This window comes from Pipra filicauda, unplaced genomic scaffold (assembly GCF_003945595.2).
Source record: "Pipra filicauda isolate LSUMZ 115617 unplaced genomic scaffold, ASM394559v2 scaffold348_size1222971_pilon, whole genome shotgun sequence".
NCBI lineage: Eukaryota > Metazoa > Chordata > Aves > Passeriformes > Pipridae > Pipra > Pipra filicauda.
The window spans coordinates 39,386-56,756 of NW_024104474.1; the positions used below are offsets into that span (position 1 = coordinate 39,386).

General features: G+C 50.3%; 1 protein-coding gene across 6 annotated transcripts in view; it reads left to right on the plus strand.

The window, feature by feature from the left end:
* The window catches only part of LOC113995163 (UDP-glucuronosyltransferase 1A1-like), a 51,356-nt gene extending 35,429 nt beyond the window's left edge, over nt 1-15,927 (plus strand). For 4 of the 6 annotated variants that reach the window (XM_039384360.1, XM_027734955.2, XM_027734960.2 and 1 more), the window contains exons 2-5: nt 11,453-11,584; nt 11,681-11,768; nt 12,742-12,961; nt 14,911-15,927. In XM_039384360.1, coding sequence (XP_039240294.1) covers nt 11,453-11,584; nt 11,681-11,768; nt 12,742-12,961; nt 14,911-15,208 — 738 coding nt within the window. In that variant the 3' untranslated portion in view covers nt 15,209-15,927. Of the gene's footprint in view, nt 1-797; nt 1,659-5,651; nt 6,694-11,452; nt 11,585-11,680; nt 11,769-12,741; nt 12,962-14,910 lie in introns of those variants that run through there. The other 2 variants (XM_039384359.1, XM_027734962.2) reach the window with 2 other exon arrangements.
* Nucleotides 15,928-17,371: the final 1,444 nt, after the last annotated feature.

Sequence of the window (17,371 nt, forward strand, 5' to 3'; positions counted from 1 at the left end):
TTGGTGAATACTTATGAAAGAAATTTCTCTCCCACTTTCTCCCTCATTTTCCACTTGTAGGCCTCTGTACCTTCTCACTTATAAACACGCTGAGATAATGCCTTTTTTTCTATGCATATTCAAAGCTAATTTGTGGAACATCCTGTAGTTTTTTTCTCCCTTAGTGAGGGACGAACCAGCCAGAGGCAAATCCATGGGGCTGTGAAAGCCTTGCAGTCAGGTGTAATCCCTACAACTCAGCAAATGTTTGTAAAAGGGCCTCGTGTTTACTGACAAATGTACATCAACCTTCTGTCCTTGTGGCCTCACGATGTCTTTCTTTGTCAGTGAGTTTGCTTCTTTCTTTGTCAGTGATTTGCTCCTTCACAGGGGTATTCCCAGAGCTGGAATCTCGAGGAATGTGGCAGATTGTGGGCTCTCGGGTTAAGCAGCACCGTCTCTGTTTGCAGGGCAGGTCTCCCAGGGGTTTGACTTGATCATGGCAGTGTGAGCTCTGAGAACAAATTCAGTGAGCCTCGAGGAGCTGTGTTTGCTTGGCAGGTCCTGCTCAAAGGTGACAAAGCTTTTACTACAGAAACACAAGAGGCTTATCTGGAGCACCCACCTCATTTATCAGATTGCTGAGCTCTGCTGCCGGTTCTACAGCCTTTTATCACCAGTGATTACAGATTTACCACACAGCAAACAGCTGAGGGGTCAAAAGTCGGGCTGAGGCACAGATTGCTCGGGAGTGCGGAGTGGGTGCCAGTGCTGCCGCTGGTTCCTTCCTTGGAGGCTCTCACCAGGTTTGTGCAGGAATGGCCCCGGGAGTCAGTGCTCCCCTTCACTTCCCAGTGACACTGGTGGTGCTGCTGTCCCTGCTGGGTTTGGCTGTGGGTGGGAAGCTCCTGGTGGTGCCAGTGGACGGGAGCCACTGGCTCAGCATGAAGGAGGTGCTGGACAGTCTGCGGCAGAAGGGACACGACGTGGTCGTGGTCACCCCTGAAGTGAGTTTGCACATCAAGCCATCCAAGAACTACGTGATGAAAATGTACCCAGTGCCTTTCACACAGAAAGAGATGGATGAAGATTTCCAAGGATTTACAAAGGACTTGTTTGAAGGGGGATCTTTTCTGGCGAGAGTCATTAGGCTTTATCAGCGGTCAAAGAAAACCTCTGCTCTGTTCCTGGCCACCTGCACACACCTGCTCCACAACAAGGAGCTCATCAATTACCTTGAGGACAGCAAGTTTGATGCCATCCTTACAGACCCCATTCTCCCCTGTGGGCAGATCCTGGCAGAGCATCTCTCGGTCCCCTCCGTGTATTTCTTGCAGCAAATCCCCTGTGCTCTGGAATATCAAGCCACCCAGTGCCCCAACCCCCCTTCCTACGTCCCCAGGGTCTTTACAGGCTACACAGACCACATGACCTTCCTCCAGCGGGTCATGAATGTGCTCTATGACATCCCCAATTTTTTTCTCTGCGACGTTGTCTTCCAACCGTATGCCAGACTGGCCTCGGAATTCCTGCGTCGGGACGTGACCGTGCCGGATCTCCTCCGCCAGGCTTCCATCTGGCTCATGAAGATAGACTTTGTCTTGCACTACCCAAAGCCCTTGATGCCCAACATGATTTTGGTTAGTGGAGTAAACTGTGCTTCCAAGCAGCTCAGCCAGGTGGGTCACGCTCTGGTTTTCCCTGCGGGGTTGGAGTGGCTCCGAGGAGCTGCAGCGCAGGGTGTGTCCGAGTCCTCGGGCTGTGGGCAGGGGGCAGGAGGATTTCAGACTGCTTTTGTTCTGCACTGCTGGCAGTGAAGGCATCGAAGGTAGAGGTGGAGGGAGTGCTGTACATGGAATTAGCTCTGGGAAGTGCTGTGCCTCTGCTCCAAGCCACCTCTGGCACTGGAGGGGTGTCCCAGCACCTCTTCCCTCAGGGCTGTTTGGTCTGAGACCTTCACTCATCCTCTGATCCGACTTGACTGATTTCCTCTACATTCCTGTATCTGTTCTTTAAGGGTGGATTCTCTGTGCTTTGAATTGTCAGAGACTCATGAAAAAAAACTTCCTCTGCTTTGGAATGTCATTTGAGGCCCCTCGGGGAACCTCCTGAGCGTGTCCAGTTAGGTCAGGCTGGTCCTTCCTCTGCCTTGCTGAGTTTTGAGTGTCTCCTACGTCCCTTATACCAAACACACTTCATCATATTAATTAATTCTGTATCCAGTTCAGATTTTCCACGTTGCAGCTTTGCCACTGTCAATCTCACATTCAACTTTTTATTATTTTTTATTTTATTATCCCAAGCCAGCAGCAGAACTTTGTTTTTCCCTTTGCTGGCTTTCCTGATGCTGCTATTGACTCATTTTCCCAACTTGTGGCATTCTTTTTCCATATCCCAGGGCCAGTGGCACTCCTTATTTAAAGTATTAACTGGCATAATTAAAATGAAGTATAAGTTATTCTTCTAGAATGATTCTTGGATTTATTTCAGCCTTTTTTTTAATGTGTTTTCAAATCTACTTTGTGGTTTGCAGAGTAACTTCTATTTTTAGTAATAACTCTTCCTGCTGAGTTTTTCAGATATTGGCTTTGCCAAGTGGGTGAGATGAGGTTGATTTTTCGGGAAAAGCTGAATCTCACACAGTAAAAATGAAGCATTTTTAAAGAGGATTCAAACTTGGCTCTCAAGTCTAGAAGAGATGGAGATGGAATAAAGTGTCCTGCTAAACCTTGTATAAAATCTGGAAAAGCTAAGGGTGGAAGGGGGACTGACAGGCAGTTTCTCCCAATATTTGACCTGTGACTAACACTGAAATGCAAACAAAAAGGAGAATTTTTCCACACCATGCACTATAAAAACCCCAAGTCAACCCCTCAAAAGCAGCAGATTATCTATTTTTCATAGACAAAACCTGGGAATTTAAAAAGGATTTGGGTGGTTATAAGAGGTGCAGGCTGACTGCCAGGATTTATAGGCTTACAAGAGGGATAATCATGGATTCCCCTCTCTGGGATATTTGCTGGACCATTCCCAGCCCACAGCCTTGGCACTCAACCCTGCACTTTGGCTTTACTTCCCCCTCTATCTCCTTCCACCCTTGCTTTTGGAACAGGCAGGACTTGTGGACTTCAGACTCATAAACACGCGAAAGGCTGTTCCTGTGTTGCTCAAAATCCAGTGTCACAACTTCCATGAACTCTTTTTGAACTTTTATGAACTTTCCTAAAACTTTTATGACCTTTTTTTTGAAACTGTTATGAGCCTCGAGGGTTTGGGTTGGGTTTTGTTACCTCTTCAGTGGTGTTTTATAGCGTTTTGTTTTAGTGTCTCACAGATGATCCATGTTTGGCTGAACAACTGTGTGTCAAATATGAGATGTGAGGGGCCTGTCTGTAGGGTAAGAGTATGTCTGCAACTCTGAGTTTACTACATGAGTAAGTACTGCCATCTTAAGGTGTATTTAATGCTTTGCCTTGTTAGGTGAGATCCTTTTCCCACAGAAATGTGGGAATGGACTCAGAGGAACTGGAGCTTCAGTTTTTGGCCTTTTAATGTCATCTCACTTCCAGCTAGAGCCAAAGTTTGGCTTAAACAGGGTGGGACTGTGTGGAATCATGGAATTGCTGAGGTTGGAAAAGACCTCCGAGATCCTCCAACCATCAGCCCAACACTGCCAAGCCCACCACTAATCCATGTCCCCACGTGCCACATCCATGCATTTTTGGAACACTTTCAGGGATGGTGACTCCACCATTTCCCTGGATAGCCCGTTCCAATGCTTGGTAACCCTTTCCATGGAGAAATTTTTCCCAATATCCAGTGTGAACCTCCCTATTGATGTCTGAAACTCCCTCCTCTTTAATGCAGTTTCTTTGGATGTTACAGTCCTTCCTCCTGGCTTATGAGAATCCCTTTTTTTAACAAGCCACGTGGAGAACCTCCTCTCCAATTAAGCATTTTAGGACACTCTTAGTATTAGGCTTAGTATTAGCCTCTGAATGTACTTCCCACACTAAGGTGCCTTTGGCAAAGGCAGCCAATTCATGAAGCAAAATTCCTACCATTCCTGCCTGCTCCAAGACAGCCCTTCCAGGCATGAAGAAACTGTTCAGAGCTCTCTCTGTTTGGGTGTGCTTGGTTAGGGGAGTCTAAAACCATTTGTCTTCTCCATCCAGCTCTTGTTCAGTTGCCATTCCTGCATTTTATTTGGCTTTTGTAACCTTGCTAGCTTTTGGCATCCAGCTTTTCCCTATCCATGAAGTATGCCTTAGTGGCAGGTGAGATCTGCTTGGCCAGGCCCTCCTTTCCAGCACAAACTGCTTTTTTTAGGTTTATCTGGAAAGTTTTCCAGTGCCTTTGCCTCCCTTCCCCTCCAAAGCATTGCTTTGTTACGGGAAACTGTTTCATTCACCCAGGTACACGTTGGGTTTCCATTGCATCGCTTGCTGCAGCTTCTACCCAGGTTCTCAGCAATAATTAGGCACTTAAATGCCACTCAAATCAACCAGATTTGGGTATCTAAAGAAGTCCTGGGAGTGGGACTTCCATCCACAGCAGGGCAGCTGTGTTGTTAGACAGGCAAACCTTCAAAACCTCCAGGGTAAAAGAAGCTTCTACCAAATTTTCAGTCCAAATCTCTCAAACTGTTTGTGACTGATTTTTTTTTTACTGTTACCCAGAAGAATTTGGCTCAGTCATCAGGAAGAATTCAGGAGGAATTTCTTCCTGGAAAGGGTGGTCAGGCCTTGGCAGGGGCTGCCCAGGGAGGTTTGGAGTCCCCATCCCTGGAGGTGTCCAAGGAAGGACTGGCCGTGGCACTCAGTGCTCTGAGCTGGGGGACAAGGGGGGGATCAGACAAAACTTGGACTTGATGACCTTGGAGGGCTTTTCCAACCTCAGTGACTCTGGGATCACTGTTCCTCCCCATCAAGTAGCCTGTGATCAAGATCAGGACTCCTAATGTGGGTTTGGGGGTTTTCTGCCTTAAAAGTCATACCCTAAGAAATGCAGAAGCATCTCAAACTGTTCTCCCCTTCTTCTGGTGAGCACAGGAGACAAGTGTGGACTTCCCTTGGCTCCTACCACAGCCAGGCCTTGATAACTTCTTGGAAAAGTACCTATTATTGTGAACTTTCAAACACATTTGTCCCGTAGCCTCTCACCTGTGAACTCTTACAGCCCCTATTGAGCAAGAACATCATGTTCTGCTGCATCTTTGTTTTCAAAGAGATGTTTGGCCTCAGGCTACTCATCTGTGAACTCTGGTGGCCCCTCTTGAGCAAGAGCTGCACGTTTTGCTGTGTCACTGTTTCGATAAAAAGGTATGTGGTTAATAAGTCACCCAAACTCTGGTGACTCCGCTGCTTGGCGTGCCAGCTCCTGCAAACCACGGAGGGCATCCTGCGTGAACTCCAGGCACCTTTCCAAGCAAAGGTCGGAGGTTTAGGTCTTCCTTGTCAATAGTTCACCACAGTTTTTGTAGTACAAGCTCTCTGGAGAAGCTCAGTGGCCATAAAATTGACTCCTGCCTTGAATCTGGCCCAGCCACATGCACAGTGACTCACTTGAGACATCCCTGACCCAGCAAAACCACAAGCAACTGCTGCCTCTGCTAATCAAGGGCCCTGCTAATTGTTCTCAATCACCTGAGATAACTTAAATGCATGGAACAGCTTCTTCAGGTGCCTTGATAGCACCTGCTTTTATCAGTGTTCAAACCCTGATCTTGGAACTCCAGTAACCTGTCTCAGCAAACATTTTGTAGGGGTAAACATTAAAGTCCACCGCGATATAAACGAGGTACAACTATTTTCTGCCTTCATATTCTGCTGAAAGGAGTAAGAAGGAGCAGTTGATCTCCTTTCCTGCCCCACGGCAGGGATGTGGAGGCACCAGGTAACCGCTGGGCTGGTTCTTTTCCTTGCTTTCTGGAGCGTGGCAGGAGGTGGGAAGCTCTTGGTGGTGCCTCAGGACGGGAGTCACTGGCTGAGCATGCGCATGGTGCTGGAGAAACTCTGGGAGAAGGGGCACGAAATCGTGGCCGTGGTTCCTGACGCTGCTTTGCTCCTGAAGAGCCCTCAGTCCTTCACCATCAAAACATACTCCGTGCCCTACACACAGGAGTTTGTGGACAAATACTACCAGGAGATGGGGGAGAAGAGCTTTGAGCTGACACTCACAGCTCTGCTCAGCAACATCTCCCAGCTGACCAGCCTGTTCTTCTCCGCCTGTCGGCACCTCCTGTATGACCAAGAGCTGATGAGGTACCTCCAGGACAGCAAGTTTGATGCCATCATGATGGACCCTGTGCTGCCCTGTGGCCCCATCCTTGCTGAATATCTCTCCCTCCCCACAGTCTACTTCATGCGTGGCCTCCCGTGCACCTTAGACTACAAAGTTGCCCAGTGTCCCAGTCCTGTGTCCTACGTGCCCAGGACTTTCTCCTCCACTTCGGATCACATGACATTCCCAGAGCGTGTGAAGAACCTCCTGATTGGGCTCTCAGAGCCTGCGCTTTGCTACCTGTTCTATACAGAGTACAGGAACTTGGCTTCTGAGTTTCTGCAGAGAGATGTAACGATGCAGGAGCTCTTCAGCAAAGCCTCGGTGATGCTGATGAGATACGACTTTGTTTTTGAGTACCCGCGCCCCATAATGCCCAACATGGTCTATGTTGGAGGCATCAACTGTGTGCAGAAGAAGCCATTGTCAGAGGTTGGTCGTTGCTTACCCCGAGGGTGTCATGGCATTTATTGGTGATTATTTAAGATGTGCTGGTTTAAGTGCTCTCTTGGTGTGTTCAGCTGGAGAAGAGGAGGCTGAGGGGAGGCCTCATTGCAGTCACATCTTCCTCAAGGGGCAGAGGAGGGGCAGGCCCTGAGCTCTGCTCTGGGGGGACCAGGGACAGGAAGCAGGGAATGGCTGGAGCTGTGTCAGGGCAGGGTCAGGTTGGATCTCAGCAAAAGGTTCTTCCCCCAGAGGATGGTTGGGCACTGACCAGGCTCCCCAGGGCAGTGGGCACAGCCCCAAGGCTGCCAGAGCTCCAGGAGGGTTTGGATGATCCTCTGGGGCACAGGGGGATGGGCCTGTGCAGGGCTGACGGTTGGGCTGGATGATCCTTGTGGGTCCCTTCCAGCTCAGCATATCCTGTGACTCTGTTCTGTAACACTTGTCTTGATCCGGTATGTGATCGAATCCTGGGATGGCCTGGGAGTGGGATTTCAGGCTTTGATAGATGATCACAAGGCTTGCTCTTCAAACACCTGAAGGGTTTCTCTCCAGAAGAGCTTAGGTCAAGTTGCCTGAGCTGTGTAGCTGCCTGTAGGTGTAGCTTAGCTTATTGTAAGCACATCATCATCATATTGGACACTCAGGGCATGTTCTGTGTCAGAGAAATGACAAAATAATTCAGGGTCATGTGATTTAATATTCCTGACAGTTGTGGAATTAATCACAGGAGATGATTGTACAAAAAAAAATGGAAATCTGTGGATATACCCAGGCACTTCTCAGTGCCACAGAGCATGGAGCTGTGTCGGGGGGGTTAGGCTGGATCTCAGGTTCTTCCCCCAGAGGGTGGTGGGCACTGACCCACTGACTCCCCAGGGCAGTGGGCACAGCCCCAAAGCTGCCAGAGCTCCAGGAGGGTTTGGACAACACCCTCAAGGACAGGTGGGATTGTTGGGGTGTCCTGGGCAGGGCCAGGAGTTGGACTGGTGATCCTTGTGGGTCTTTCCAAATGAGGACATTCTGGGATTCCATGTGTACGAATACCCCAAAACCAGGGGTGTGCAGGGACACAGGGGGAGCTCTGTTACCTCTGGATTTGTGTAAGGTAGCAAATAAGAGGCTGATTGGGAAAAGAAGCCTTCAGGACTGTAACCATCTCCCCTCCCTTGTCTAAATCTCCCTTGTGCTGTGCAGGCAGGGAGATGTCAGTGGTTTATCCTTTCAGACAGAGAGTTATTGCTCGGCTTGCGACACCTTTACTACTGTAAACCCAGGACTTTCCCTGTGATAATTGCTGTGATAGAGCACCAAATCTGCACATAAACCTTTACAACCCACTGTATATCAAATCTCTGTCAATCTTTGCTTCTTGGTTACACTCCAAGGGCACAAAGCAATCCAAAGGTCAGGCTTGTTTAGTTCTGTGTCCAATCAGGGGAGCGGACCCAAGGCAGGGAGTTGATCATTACCTGTATGTTAGTGATTGCTGGGTGAGTCCCATTCATGACTCTTGCTCAGCCCTTCAGCCCAAGATGCTGTTGGTCCCTCCTCCCTTGGTCACTCCTCCCTTTGTCACTCCTCCCTGGAGTGTTTGAATCCTCTGACATCGATCCGAACATGCAACTTCACCTCGCGGTGCCCGGTTACTCAGAGCCTTCACCATGCACGGGAGATAAACCCAATATTTACCCACAGTTAAAAATTACCCCAATTTCTCTCTGTTAAAAGTTAAACCCCGCCTCAGTTAAAACTCAAGTGCAAAGTACCCCCGTGGTTCATTCCTCCTCCTGCAGCCATTTAAAACTCTGTTGGCCGCACGAGGGAAATGGCTCCTTCCAAGCCAGGATTTCATTCTCCTGCCTCCTGGGCTGTGTTTTGCCTGCTCCTGTGGACCTTTGGTGAAGGTGGGAAGCTTTTGGTGGTGCCCATTGACGGCAGCCACTGGCTGAGCATGCGCCCGGTCGTGGAGCGGCTCCGGCAGCGGGGACACGACCTCGTGGTGGTGGCACCGCAGACGAACCTCCGGATCCGCCCGTCGGGGCTTTACACCCTGAAAACATACTCTGTGTCTTACACCAGGGAGTATGTGGAGGCAGAATTCCGACAGATGGGCCACAGGAGCTTCACACCCCAGCCCTTCTTGGAAAAACTCGCGAAAATAGCCAATTTTACCACCATGTTCTTGGATTCCTGCAAACGTCTCCTGGCTGACAGAAAGCTGATCCAGTACCTTGAGGAGAGCAGATTCGATGCTGTTTTCATGGATCCTTTCTTTCCCTGTGGGCAGATAGTGGCCGAGCACCTCTCCCTGCCTTCTGTGTACTTTGTCCGGGGGCTGCCCTGCGGCCTCGACTCCCAGGCCACCCTCTGTCCCAGCCCTCCTTCCTACATTCCCAGGTTTTCCACCCGCCTCACGGACCGCATGAGCTTCCTCCAGCGCCTGGGCAACCTGGTGGCCAGCCTGAGCAGTTCCCTGGCTTGCTCTTTCCTTTATTCTCCCTACGACCCTTTGATCAGGGAGTTCCTGCGGCGGGAGGCGACGGTGCCGGAGCTGTTGGGCCGCGCGGCCCTTTGGCTCCTGAAATACGACTTCGTGTTTGAGTTCCCCCGGCCCCTCATGCCCAACATGGTCCTGGTCGGGGGCACCGGCTGCACTCGGGGAAACAAGTTATCCCGGGTTAGTTCCCTCCTTTCCCTGCTGCCTGCACTGAGAGTTCTGTCCAGGAGATGGAGCTCCCCGGCAGGAATAAGTGATGCCAGGCGGGAGTGGCTGGCAAGCACTTGGCACCTCGGCCTCCAGCCCTGGGGACATGAGGAGTTACTTTGTAGGACACCTCTGGATTCCCAGGCAAAGCTGCACCAAAAAAACCGGCTTTTCCTTTTCCCATTTTCCCTATCTCCTTTCCCTTTTCCTTCTTCTTGTCTGCGGCTCCCTCACGAGGGGCAGTGGAGGGGCAGCAGCGATCTCTGCTCTCTGTGAGCAGTGACGGGACCCGAGGGAACGGCTGGAGCTGTCAGGGAGGTTTAGGCTGGGTGTTAGGAGAAGGTTCTGGAAGGCACTGCAACAGGCTCCCCAGGGCACTGGAAGGCACTGGAACAGGCTCCAAGGCTGCCAGAGCTCCAGGAGCGTTTGGACAACACCCTCAGGGACAGGGTGGGATTGTTGGGGTGTCCTGGGCAGGGCTGGGAGTTGGATTGGATGGTCCTTGTGGGTCCCTTCCAGCTCAGGATATGGCATGAACTTCAGGATGAAACCCACCCCACCAGTGAAGCAGCCCTTCTGCCACTTTTGTGTGAAATACTCTGGACTGTAAATGTATTTTGTTTTAACTGTGCCAAACTTCCTCAATACGGGATAACTCCTGCTTTGCATTAAGAAATCTTCCTCATTCTCTTATTTTCCAGTGATTGTCCACTGCAGGTATGTCGTAAAGGTGGTGAGTAGCACCCACTGAGATGAGCAGATGCTCATTAAAAACACTGCTAAAATAACCTGAATGTTCCCAAAGCAGGGCTGGAAAAAGTTTCCTAAGAGTAATGGCACTTCCGAGCAGATTGTTGGACCTTGGAACGCAAAAACATTTAGAAAACAAAATAAAACCGATGTGACTGATCCCACAGGAAATAAATTGGGTCAAATATACCTCTAGACAGCCCCAAAACTGTGCTAAAGAGCAGAACTAAGAGAGTCGGTTGTCCCTCCCCATGGCAGAGGGTTAGAATGAGATGATCTTTGAAGTCCCTTCCAACCCAAATCGTTCCATGGTTATCCCATCAAATCCTGGAGATAAGATTTCACTTGCCAGACTTACACGAACTTTTAGTTTGTTTTATTCCACTTCTTTCACTCTGATTCCTGCAACAGTTTCCCTTTGTCTTTCCTTCCCTGGCTTGACCAAATATTTTTCTATGGCAAAGAATTTTTGCTCCAGCCTTTGGCTGTTTTTGTGCTTCATTGGAATCCCTTTGTTCTTGGATTCCAGTGCTGGATCTCCTGGTCCTTCTGTTATTGAAATCAATCAAACCAAATAGATACAAATCCCTGGCAGCACTTCAATATTATCCTACTCAAAGCAAAGACAATAAATCCAGCTATGAGGAGTTCAAGCTGTCAGAACACTTGTCCAAAATTTTAATTCTCTCTTGCAACTCTGGGGTCTGAAAAGAAGAACATCAGCTCTAAATCCAGACTTGCAATAAATGTGGAAATGAGCCACCCGGGGAATGGCTGCCAGGAGAAATATGATGGTGATCTATCCAAGGCCAGGTTGGATGGGGCTTGGAGCAACCTGGTTGAGTGGAAGGTGTCCTTGCCATGGGAGCGGGTGGAATGAGATGGGCTTTGAGGTCCCTTCCCACCCAAACCATTCTGGGATTCTATGAATTGATCTCCTTAATTGGTCCAGCATCATTTTTGTGGCACAGACCATGTCTTTGAGCAGACAGGCTTTGCTACACAATTGTTTTCGAGCCAGTTTTTCCTCAGGTGCATCGGGAATCTGAGTTCAGGCACCTCCTTGACTTTGTTCACCCACCTGCGCCCATTTCTTTTTCCCCAGGACTCATTTTCCTGTCCAAAGCTGATTTTCCTGATCATAATTTTGTGGTGTTGTGTCACATTTTTGGTTTGTTGTGTCGACTGCTTATTTTATTGCCTTTCCAGGGAGTTTTGTGGGAACGCCACAGCAACTCCAGCATCTGACCTGGAAAGGACCTTGACCAAGGGTGTGCTTCCTTTTGGCAGGAATTTGAAGCCATTGTGAATGCCTCTGGAGAACACGGCATCGTTGTCTTCTCGCTGGGCTCCATGGTCTCCGAGATCCCCATGAAGAAAGCCATGGAAATCGCGGATGCCTTGGGAACAGTCCCTCAGACGGTACCACTTCCCTCTTCCCCTTCCAGCAGGGCTGTTTCCAGGCCCTCCCGTCCCTCTCCTGCTGAGAGCTGACGTGCTGTTGGCTCCTCCTGGCAGGTCTTGTGGCGATACACGGGCCCGACGCCCCCCAACCTGCCCCAGAACGTGAAGCTCGTCAAGTGGCTGCCACAGAACGATCTCCTGGGTAGGTCTGAGGAGCCTCGAGAGGCACCAGGGGGTTTCTTTTACTCTTCCACTCTTCTACTGTTGTAAAACCCCATGAGCATCATCTGTGGGTCACAGGCCTTGCTGGGAGTCACCACCAGCTGACCCTGTCCCTGTGGGTCACAGACCATCCTTGCAGCCTTTGCTGCTGGAGCCAGAGCTTCTCTTTGAGAAAGTGCATTTTCAAAACTGCTGAATTATGGAACAGCTCTGATGGAATGAGTTCCCAAAACTCCCAGTCCAAAACGGGAGTCTTTATCTCTCACTAACCAGTCTCAACACCCAGCTGTGTTTTTGTCATGCCTGCTGGGCTGAAAAGCAAATTTAGGGTCCCCAAGTGTGCATTTCCAGACAGGTCTTTGGGCTTTGCAAAGTGGTGAAGTTGTATGTGATGTTGCCAGGAGAGCATCTGTTGGTGAGACAACAGGCTCAGCTGTGGGAGATCCTTGCAACCAGCAAATCAGAGAATCACAGAATATGCTGAGATCCCATCAGGATCATCCAGTCCAGCTCCTGGCCCTGCACAGGACACCCCAACAATCCCTCCATGTGCCCAAGAGCGTTGTCCAGACTCAGACAGGCTTGTTGCCCCAACCATTCCCTGGGGAGCCTGGTCAGTGCCTGATCGCCCTCTGGGGAAAGAACCTTTTCCTGAGATCCAGCCTAACCCTGGTAAAAAAGTAGTTCAATGGCAACATCCACTTTAACCCCTCCTGGCTCTGATTTAATCCTAAAGTCCTTGGAGGATTTTCCAGTGATGACCCCAACCAAGACAGAGCTCTCCAACTCTGGGTTCCTTCAACCCCCTGTTCTCTCCCCTCAGTCCATAAGGAATGGACAGCTCAAAGCTCTTGATTTATACCCCCAACAGCCCAAAGGTCTTGATTTGCAGCAACCAGGGCTGTCTTTTGGGCAGGTTTTGTGTAACCCCTAGCCTGTGTTTGCCTCCACAGCCCACCCCAAGACTCGAGCCTTCATCACCCACGGGGGCTCCCACGGGATCTATGAGGGCATTTGCAACGCGGTGCCCATGGTGCTGATGCCCCTGTTTGGAGACCAGATGGACAATGCCAAGAGAGTGGAGTCCAGGGGAGCAGGACTGACCCTGAACATCCTGGAAATGACCTCCCAGGACATCTCCACCGCCCTGAGAACTGTCATTAATGACAAAACGTGAGTGACAGGAGCGCGGCCTTCCTGCCTGCGCGGCTGTGTGGCACTGCCAGGGACTGCCAGGATGCAGGGATGGGAGGATGCAGCTTTAGAGGATGCAAGGATTGGAGGATGCAGGCTTGGAGGATGCAGGTTTGGAGGATGCAGGGATGGGAGGATGCAGGGATTGGAGGATGCAGGGATGGGAGGATGCAGATTTGGAGGATGCAGGGATGGGATGATGCAGGTTTAGAGGATGCAAGGATTGGAGGATGCAGGTTTGGAGGATGCAGGGATGGGAGGACACAGGGATGGGAGGATGTAGGTTTAGAGGATGCAGGGATAGGAGGACGCAGGGATTTGAGGATGCAGGGATGGGAGGATGCAGAGATTGGAGGATGCAGAGATTGGAGGATGCAGAAATTGGAGGATGCAGAAATTGGAGGATGCAGAAATTGGAGGATGCAGGTTTGGAGGATGCAGAGATTGGAGGATGCAGAGATTGGAGGATGCAGAGATTGGAGGATGCAGAGATTGGAGGATGCAGGGAATGGGAGGATGCAGAGATTGGAGGATGCAGAGATTGGAGGATGCAGAGATTGGAGGATGCAGGGATTGGAGGATGCAGGGATTGGAGGATTCAGGTTTAGAGGATGAAGGTTTGGAGGATGCAGTAGTGGGAGGGTGCAGGTTCAGAGGATTCAGGGATCGGAGGATGCAGGGATTGCAGGATGCAGGGATCAGGGGATGCAGGGATCAGAGAAGATGTGGTATAAATGCAATGGAATACTTATTCCATTGACCAAAATGTCACCTCCTTAAATCCAAATTTCCCAGGCAAAGGGGGCTTGGACACATGGCAGGAAAAGCAATAGGTGGCAAACAGGTTTTATTCCCCAACCCAGTGGTGACACGAATCAGGGGAGAGCCTGGAAAGGTGGAATGGTTGATTTTCTTTGCATGAGGTTTGCCCAGAGGTGCTGGAAGCAAGTGGTGGTGCCCTGGAGTATTCCAGAGGCTGTATTCCTTTAGGAACTCTGCTTTCCAGCTGGCAGGGTTCACCAAACAGAGCTGTTACCACTCATTTATTTTACAGTTTTCTCACTTCTTTTTTCCCTCTCTGGAGTTCCTCAGGAGCTGTGTGAGCACAGAGAGCTGCAGGGTGGGCAATTCCAGCACAGAGCAGGAGGAACATGCAGAGATGCACTGGGGTAGGACAGGGAAGATCCCAGGATTGCAGTCAGCATGGCCAGGGAGTTTTAAGGCATCACAGGGGAAAGGAGCTTGAAGACATAAGAGCTCTTCTCTCCTCCCATTCCCAGTTTCTTAGTTCTTGGTATCCTCTCCTCCATCGTGTTGCTGAGAAATAGCACCTTACTGACAGTGCTTCCTAACCACTGTTCTGACAGCAATAATAATGATAATATAATGATAATGATAATATAATAATAATAATATAATGGTAATAACAATAATGATGATGATGCAGCAGCTTGATCTTGAAAAGCTGGACAGCTTTTCTACCTCAGTCTGCCATTTCAGCCAGAGACCTTCACCCCAGAGATTTTGCTGAGAGTTCAAACTAAGCTTTTCCTTATCTTCTGATACCTTTCCCTCTTTTTTTAGCATTGAAAACAGCACTGTCTGGTCCTGTAACTTTGCCATCCTCCTCTTCAAGGGGTGGGAGTGTGGGGGGGAAACACTATCAAAGGAGCCCCCAGGGGCCATCAGACAACTGAATCTGCATACCCTCATTTTTGGGGGCTCAGTCTCAGAAGCACAAGTCCAGTGGAGTCCAGAGAAGCTGTGACTTCTCCATCCCTGGAAGTGTCCAAGGCCAGGGTGGACGGGGCTTGGAGCAACCTGGGCTAGTGGGAGGTGTCCCTGCTCCTGGCAGGGGGTGGGATGGGATGAGCTTTGTGGTCCTTTCCAACCCAAACCATTCCGTGACTGAAAACTTCCCCTGGCAGGTACAAGGAGAACATCCAGCGCCTCTCAGACCTTCACCTGGACAGGCCCATCCACCCCCTGGACCTGGCTGTGCACTGGGTGGAGTTTGTGATGAGGCACAAAGGGGCCCCACACCTCAGGCCCGCCGCCCACGACCTCAACTGGGTGCAGTACCACTCCCTGGACGTCCTGGCCTTCCTCCTGTTTGTGCTGCTCCTCTCCCTCTTCATCTCCTTCAAGTGCTGCCTGTGCTGCTGCCGCAGGTTCTGTGGCAAGAAGGGAAGGACGAAGAAAGCAGCCAAATCCAAGACCCACTAGCAGGTGACTCCGAGTCCCACCAGCAGGTGACACCCGTGGTGGGAGATAAATCCTCTGCTCTGGGCCTCAAGGATCAGAGAACAGCCCAGATTTCACTGCAATAAACACTGATTTTCAGTCCAGCAATAATAGGGATCCTTTAAAATAGCACCACGAGAGGGGTTGTTGCACTGAGATAATTTTTTGCCTTTAATTAAGAATCTGTTGTTTCAAAATACCTTGTGGGGAAATTGCTTTTCACGCTCAGACACTTCAGGGCCGAGTGGGAAGTCCAAGGCTCTTGGTTTCCACCTCTTGGTGTACAGAGGCCTCAGAGGGACTTTTTGTTTTCACCTCTCCATGCAACAGGGATTTACAGGGATTTTTGAAGTCTTCCAGGGTTTTAGGAGAACCCTCTAGTGTCAGGTTTATCAAACACTCTGAGATCTTTTGTGTAGTTGCTGTTGTAGAAGAGGCAAATGTTATGCACTGACAATGCATGTCATGGAAACTAAGCTTCCAATGGGGTTGGGGGGAGTGTTTACGATATCCTGAACAAAACCAAGGGTTTTGGCAGGGAAGCTGCTGGAAAACCACTGTGTTTCCCCCCAACTTCCTCCTGCTCAGTGCTGTGGCTGGAGCTCACCTGTTATAAACCCCAACTGATTGATTCTTTGCCTGATGCTCAGGCAAAAACCCAAACCCCAGCCCTTTAAATAAACCCCAAATACTAAAAATAACGGCTCTGGTGTTTTCTGCCTTGAGAGAGAGGGAGGTGGACACTTTGATCATGGAGAAAGAGCTGGAGAAGGGAAAGACTGAAGCCACTTGGATCCACAACCTCCCCTTGTCAGCATTCCCATATCACTGGTCCTTGCTGAGAGGTGACATCCCGAGGCTGCCACAGTTCCCAGGTTCAGATCCAGGGCTCCAAACTGGGCTATCCCAGTCCAGGTGTCCTGGTGCTGCTGTTTGAAAAAGCAGGAACTTGGAGGAAGCTGCGAAGTTCAAGCCAGTGCATCCTCAGCCTGTCCCCTGAATCTCAGGGACACCCACGGCCCCCCCAGCCTGTCCAGGGCTTTGCCCTGCCCTCCTCCTTCCTGCAGCAACGAGAGAGCCACTGTCACCCAGCTCTGCTCTGACAGGGCCCTGCAAGTGCTCCTGGCAGCAATTCCCTCCCTATTAAGGGAAGGTTAAAGGTTCCATTGGATCTGATTCCTTAGGATGATAAAAGCAAATCATCAACCAAATCCCAGATCCCCCCAGCCAGGTCTTGGTGCTCCAAAAGCAGCCTGAACAAAGGGAGCAGATTGTTTTCCCTGGGAATGCTCCCAGCCTGGATTATCTCGGGGAGGGGGGACATGGTCCCTGCTTTGCTGGGGCAGATCCAAGCAAGTTGTGACTGTTCCCAAACATGCCTTTCCCTGCCCTCCTCCTTCCTGCAGCAAAAAGAAGGAAACCCTTTTTTGGGCCGTGAGGGCTGAGCTGCTTTTCAAGTGCAGCTCCTGCAGCTCCACACGTTCCTCAAGTGCCAGCTCCGGGTGTCCCCTGTCCTGGCTGGAGCCCAGGGGGCAGCAGTGCCTCTGGAAAGGAGACCTTTTGGAGCCGGCACAGCCCCACCCGTGGTGGGTTCAGTCCCCTCTGAGCTTCCAGCAGCTGTTGGATGCAGAACAAAACCACTTTGGGATGTCCTTGAGGAGAAGTTCTGAGTTCCCTCGGGAGCGATCCGGTGACTTTCTCTGCAGGGACAAGGGGAAACCCTTTGATGTCAGGTCAGATGACCAGAATTCAGAGAAAAAAAACCACCAAAAATATCCCAGTTGCAGCTCAAAACCTCTCACTGAGGGGAAGAAGAGCTGTGAGTAAAAAAGAATCAAAATGCCCATCCCCTGATTTCTTTGATTTTGGGAAGATCTTTAAAAAAAAAAGATTTAAGGCTTTTTGCCAAAGTGAAACTGCTGCAGAAAGTGGGTATCCTCCTCCTCTTCCTCTCCTTTTTGCCCTTCACTCTCCTTAGCCTCGACTACTTTGTCCTCCTGCTCTTTATCTTCCCTTGGAGAAAGGATATGCAGGGCCAGGATTGGAGTGTCCAGCAGAGGCCACTCTGGGATCACCGAGAGAGAAATCCAGGAAAAGGCCCCCCCTTCCTACCAAACCAACCCAGGTGGGTGGGACAGCGACTTG